This window comes from Arachis ipaensis, chromosome B03, assembly GCF_000816755.2.
Source record: "Arachis ipaensis cultivar K30076 chromosome B03, Araip1.1, whole genome shotgun sequence".
NCBI lineage: Eukaryota > Viridiplantae > Streptophyta > Magnoliopsida > Fabales > Fabaceae > Arachis > Arachis ipaensis.
Window position 1 is genome coordinate 40,298,417 of NC_029787.2, and position 7,034 is coordinate 40,305,450.

The 7,034-nt window shown below is 40.0% G+C and overlaps 1 protein-coding gene across 1 annotated transcript; it reads right to left on the minus strand.

Moving 5' to 3' along the window:
* On the minus strand, positions 256-732 carry LOC110269444. The gene has a single exon (XM_021117271.1). The coding sequence runs from the start codon at positions 730-732 to the stop codon at positions 256-258; it is 477 nt and encodes a 158-aa protein (XP_020972930.1).

The window sequence follows — 7,034 nt, forward strand, 5'->3', positions numbered from 1 at the left end:
AACAGCATCTGCAGTCCTTCTTCAACCTCTGAATTTGATTTTTGCTCAAGTCCCTCAATTTCAGCCAGAAATTACCTGAAATCATAGAAAAACACATAAACTCATAGTAAAGTTCAGAAATGTGAATTTTAATTAAAAACTAATAAAAATATACTAAAAACTAACTAAATCATACTGAAAACTATGTAAAAACAATGCCAAAAAGCGTATAAATTATCCGCTCATCAGCCGTGATAGTAGCTAATGGTTCCGCTTCTATCCATTTGGTGAAGTAGTCCACTCCGGCGATGAGGTACTTAACTTGTCCAGCGGCTTAGGGAAAAGTCCGAGTAGGTCCAACCCCAATTTCGCAAAAGGCCATGGAGAGGTTATGCTAATGAGTTCTTCTGGGGGAGCAATTCGGAAGTTGGCATGCATCTGGCAAGGTGGACATTTTCTGACAAAGTCGGTCACATCTTTTTGTAAGGTAGGCCAAAAGAATCTGGCTCGGATCACTTTTCTAGCTAGGGACCGAGCTCCAAGATGGTTTTCACATATGCCATTATGCACTTCTTCCAAGACCTCTTCAGTTTTGCAGGTCGGAACACATTTCAGCAAGGGTGTGGACACTCCCCTTCTATAAAGGGCATTATGTACTAATGTGCAGTTTTGTATTTCCCTCTGAATTCTTTTAGCCTCCTTTTGCTCCTCATGAAGGATTTTGAATTCAAGATATTCGATAAAGGGAGTCATCCGCCCGAGGTTTAAATTGGAGATAGATAGAACGTCCGACTTGTTATCCGATTTGATAACTGATGGCTCCTTGGGAGTTTTTTGTATCAGGCTTCTGTTATTTTCTCCTGATTTGATGCTTGCCAATTTAGAAAGGGCATCTGCCCTACTATTAAATTCTCGAGTTATATGTCAGACCTCTGTCTCGAGAAATTGTTGAAGTTGCTCAAGTGTTTTCTCTAAGTATCTCTTCATATTAGGATCTTTTGTCTGATATTCTCCATTGATTTGAGAAGTCACTATTTGAGAGTCACTAAAGACTACCACTTTGGTCACTCTGACTTCTTTGGCGAGTTTTAAGGCTGCAATCATGGCTTCATACTTAGCTTGGTTATTGGAAGCGGGGAATTCAAATTTCAGGGAAAGCTCTATTTGAGTCCCTTCTTCATTGACCAGGATGATGCCAACACCACTTCCGACCTTATCGGAATATACATCTACATAGAGATTCCAGGTCGTAGAGGTTTCAGCCTTGTCACCTGTGTATTCTGCTACAAAGTCGGTAAGGCATTGAGCCTTGATGGCCATCTGAGTTTCATATATTAAGTCGAACTCGGACAGTTCTATGGCCCATTGTACCATCCGACCTGCTATATCTGCTTTCTAGAGGATTTGCTTCATGGGTTGGTTTGTCCAAACTCTTATGGTGTGCACCTGGAAGTAAGGTCGAAGCCTCCTAGATGCTAGGATTAAAGCGTATGCACTATTTTTTGATACCTTAACTCTAGTCCTTGTAAGACTTTACTAGTGAAATAGATGGAATGTTGTCCGACCTCGTCTTCTCGTATTATAGTTGAAGCTACTGCCTTATCCGCTACGGCTAAGTACAATACAAGCTCTTCTCTTGCTTTTGGCCGAGTAAGGATGGGTGGTTAATTTAAAAAATTCTTGAACTCTTGAAAAGCTTCTTCACATTCAGGAGTCCATTCAAATTGGCATCCTTTTTTGAGCAGCGAAAAAAGGGGGTAAGGATCTTAGGGCTGATCCTGCCAAAAATCTAGATAAGGCTGCAAGTTGGCCATTCAGCTGTTGAACTTCTTTCAAACAGGTCGGCTCATATCCAAGATCGCTCTACACTTGTCAGGGTTAGCTTCAATTCCCCTTTGTGTGAGCATGAATCCCAAAAAATTTTCTACTTCTAATGCGAAGGTACATTTTGTGGGATTCAATCTTATCCCATGCTTCCTTATGGTGCCGAAGACTTGCGAGAGATCGGACAGGAGAGTTGCTTCATCCTTGGTTTCACCAACATGTCGTCCACATATACCTCGATTAAGCTTCCAAGGTAGGGTGCAAACATCTTGTTCATCAATCTCTGATATATGGCACCTACATTTTTTAATCCAAATGGCATGACCACATAACAATAATTCGCTCTTGGCATGATGAATGATGTTTTCTCCTGGTCCGACATGAACATCGGGATTTGATTGTATCCCGAGTATGCATCCATAAGAGATAAGTATTGGTATCCTGAGGAGAAATCTACTAAAGCATCAATATTGGAAAGAGGATATGGATATTTTGGACATGCTTTATTGAGGTCGGTGTTGTCAACACACATCCTCTACTTCCCATTTTGCTTTTTAACTAACACCACATTTGCCAACCATGATGGGTATTTGACTTCTCTGATGAACTCGGCTTCTAGCAGCACTTGTACATGTTCTTCGACCACTTGAGCTCGTTCAAGCCCGAGTTTGCGCCTTCTTTGTTGAATAGTTTAGGATCCCGGGTACACTGCTAGCTTGTGTGTCATGAGTTCGGGGTCAATTCTGGGCATGTTGGCTGCTCTCCAAGTGAAGAGGTCAGAATTCTCTTGTAGGATTTTGATGAGTGCTTTCTTCAAATCTACCCTCATATTTACTCCTATGTTAGTAGATTTTTCAACTTCTTCTCCGATTTGCACTTCTTCTGTCTTCCCTTCAGGTTATGGTCGTAGATCATCTCTTTCTCGGATTCCTCCAAGCTCAATCGAATTGACTTCTTTACCTTTACCCCATAGATTCAAGCTTTCATTGTAACATTTTCTTGTCAGCTTTTGATCCCGCTTGATGATAGCAATTCTTTCCTGTGTTGGGAATTTCATGCAAAGGTGAGGAGTGGAGACAACTACCCCTAATCGATTCAGGGTCGTCTGATACAAGGATTTATACCGGTTTGGAATTCCACAAAATAATTTCGTTGTTAGTATAGTCCAAACCAATAGACAATCCTCAAATCAAATCAAAATTATGGTTTTGTCACAAAGAACAAACTCCAAATAATAATTAACCGAAGTATTTAGACTCTGGGTCGTCTCCCTAGGATTGCAATAAAGTGTATGCATATTGGCTATGGAGGGGTAAAAGGGAGTTTGGTTGATAAAAGGGCTATAAAATAAAAGGGCAAGAATTTAAACGACAAAGAGAGTAAATCAAGCAAATAACTAAAGAAAGCAAGTAGTAAAGAGAGACATTCATGGCAAGGGTTGAAATCGTAGGCTTTCTATCCTAGTCATACAATGATTAATTCATCTTATCTAGTCAACTCCAACAAATGAAAGAAGGTAGCATGCCATCTTCACATAGGGAGAATGTCAAACAAGACTAATCAATCATATTACAATAATAAACAAAAATTTATCTCATTACGTCATCCCCGAAGATGGAAGAAGGTATCACATTATCTTCACACTCGAATAAAGTCTAACAAGACTAGCTAATCTCAATCCAAATATCCTAATCAACTCACTAAGTGTATTAGCAAGAGATTAGAGTTAATGGAAACAATACTAGCAAACAACTCTAGATCACCAACATAGTTGGGTTTTCATGACTTAAGATTGCTTAATTACTCTTTCCAAGCCAAGAATGCTCAAAATCTACTCTAAAGCCCAACCAAGCATTTTGTCAAACACTTGGTTAGTAATAAAGGGAAGCATGGTAAATATGCAAGAATAATAAAATCTAACGACTACCAATTGCAAGGAAAGTAAATCAACAATTTAATTCATCAATGAAAGAAACATCAACATCAAATTGCATTAAATGTAAACCAATCCAACATGAGTTCATCATCACAAAAGAAAGCAAAATGAGAAATTAACATTACAACTAAGGAAATCAAGATGTAGAAATGAGAAATTATAAAAGAAACAAGATGAAATCAAGTAATTAACTCAAGATCTAAGATAATCTACCCTAATCCTAACCTAATTCTAGAGAGAAGAGGGAGCTTCTCTCTCTAGAAAACTAACTAAATGCTTATGTTGACTAACTAATTGCTCCCCCTTTGCTTGGACTTCAATTCTGCATGAAATACACTCAGAAACAAGTTAGATTTGGGCCTGGGCAGCTCAGAAATCACCCCCCAGCGTTTTGCCTTTAAGTGGGTCACGTGCTAGTATCAGCACGTACGCGCCATGTGCGCGTGCGCGTTGATTGGCTGTTTCTTCACCCGCACGTACGTGGCATGTGCGCATGCGCGTCCTTATGTGAAATCACTTTTGCGCGCGCACCTTGTACACGTGCGCGCCCATTGATGCATTCCCAATCTTTGTTTCTTCATGCATTCTCCACTTTGTGTGCTTTTCTCTTCATTTCTCCAATCCAATACTTGCCTTATGAACCTGAAATCACTTAACAAACACATCAAGGCATCGAATGGAATTAAAGTGGATTAAAATCACCGATTTAAGGGCCTAAAAAGCATGTTTTCACAGTTAAGCACAAATCAAGGGAGAATTACAAAACCATGCTATTTCATTGAATAAATGTGGGAAAAAGTGATAAAATCCCTTAAAATAAGCACAAGATAAACCACGAAATCGGAGTTTATCAAATCTCCCCACACTTAAACTAAGCATGTCCTCATGCTAAAATCAAGAAAGAAGTAAAGGGTATCAACATTTATTCAATGCAAACTAACTAAATGCAATCTACCTATATGCACCTATTTACATGAATGCAACGGCTTAGTCAAAATAAATCAATCTCCAAGAATACATGTGCAAGCACAAGGGCTAAGGCAATAGCAATCAAAGCAAACCCACAATTGGATTGAATCATTGGAATATTTTATAAACTTGCAAGAAAAGATGATCCTGGGTGGAAACATGTAATTGAGCGATCGAACCCTCGCCGGATGTATATCCACTCTAGGCACTCAAGTGTATGGGATTGATTCACTCAATTCTCCCCCAATCATGCTTTCTAAGATTTGTTTTTCATCTAACAATCAAAAATTACTTTATGCATGCATACAAATATCATGAGGGCTTTCCCATAGGTTGTAATGGGGCTAGGGTCAAGGTAGGATGCATATGGTCAAGTGAGTTTGAGATTTGGATCCTTGATTAACTTAAACTTCCCACCTAACTTATAACAACCTATACAATTCTAAACAAACTTAACTACCCATTCTTCACTTTACTCACACTCATGTATTCTCTTTCGATCACCACACATATGCATTGATTTTTATTGAACCTTGACTTTGGGGCATTTTTGTCCCCTTTTTATTGCAAATTTTTCTATATTTTTTTAACTAAAATATGTACAAGAACATCAATGCATATGATTTACAGATGATTAATACATGAGTATGTACCCAATTCTAAAATTTTCAACAAAAACACACACACACACACTTTTATCTCTACCCAATGTACCCAACTTTCCCAAAATTAAATGATGAACATTCTCACTGGCCTAAGCTAATCAAAGATCCAAACAAGGAACATTTATTGTTTTTTCACTTAGGCTTGTAATGTGCTATAATTAAGAACAAATAGGTTAAGCATAGGCTCAAAATTGGCTAGCAATGGAAGATAAAATGTTGGCTATTTGGGTAAGTGAGCTAACTGAAACAATGGCCTCAAACATATAAATGCATGTATACACAAAATAATGGACATAAAGAATCAAACAAATCAAGGATTACAATCATAGAAGGAGAATAATTCACACAAGAATGAAAATAAGTGGTTATATGATGTAACCACACAATTAGGCTCAAAACTCTCATGCTTGTGTTCTTAGCTCAAAACATGATCCACAAAGTGTATTAATCAAGCAAGTTCTAAAAAACAATTTTCAACCAATTGGAGTGGTGCTCTAGAAATGGAATTCTTGGAAATTTTTCATCATATTGACTAAGCTTATTCTAATGCAAGGTTGTGATTTAGAAAATTTTAAAAATTTTCCCTAGTTTACCCCCCTTTTTAATCAAAATATAATCCTTATACAAAAAGGGTCAACTAGGTTTTAACAATCCAAAATATTTTTCTAATCACAATCAAAAGCCAAAATGCAATATATACATCTATAATAAAGGTGCGCAACAACCAAAATAAGAGTATCCACAATAGCAAATATGTACAATAATCCCAAAATGATCTCAAAGATAAAGTGCGAAATAAAATAAGGTAGCAGAAACTAGAGATAAATGTCTGAAAATTCACCACATAAATGCTATTCACCGGTCACGAACGGTGACCTCCCCACACTTTAGGATGAAGCATCGTCCTCGATGCTACTGCTGAAGCTCGGGATGGGGGTCAACAGTCGCGCCGGGATGTGGCTCGGGCTCAGGCTGCAGCTCAGGCTGTGGATCCTCAGGAGGCTGTTGAACCTCTGTGGTGGCCTACATCTCTGGTGGTGCCTCCTGCTAAGTCGGCTCCTCAACATGCTCCTCCTCCTGATGAGTCGACTCCTTAACATGCTCCTCCTCCTGATCCTGCTCATCGGAGGCGGGAGAGTCTCGGAGCGGAGATAGCTCAGTACCCTGTGATATGAACACCTGGTCTATGCGATCGAGACGTCGCATGATACGACACTCACTGTGCTCCATAAAGTGAAATAGGCACTGTACCAACATGTATGTCAGCTCAGGTGCAGGTGGTGGTGGCAAGGATGCTACGGCTGAAGTAGAGGGGGGTCCTGCTGCTACTGATGATGATGAGGGCTGAGCTACCTCCACCACTCCTCTGGCTCGAGAACGGCGTCTGGGTGGACGCTTCTCGTGCACCCACCCACCCCATGAAATAGTAACCTCCTTGTCGTCGTCATCTGGGGATGGTGGTGTCACATCATCATCCTCCCACGGGACATCAGCTAGCTAAATCATGCTGGTGGGGTCAACAATCGTGCCGGGCTGCGACTCAGGCTCAGGCTGTGGTACTGGGATGCTGCGGCTGCTGAAGTAGAGGGGGTCCTGCTGTTGCTGTCGATGATGAGGGCTGAGCTGCCTCCTCCACTACTCTTGCTCGAGAACGGCGTCTG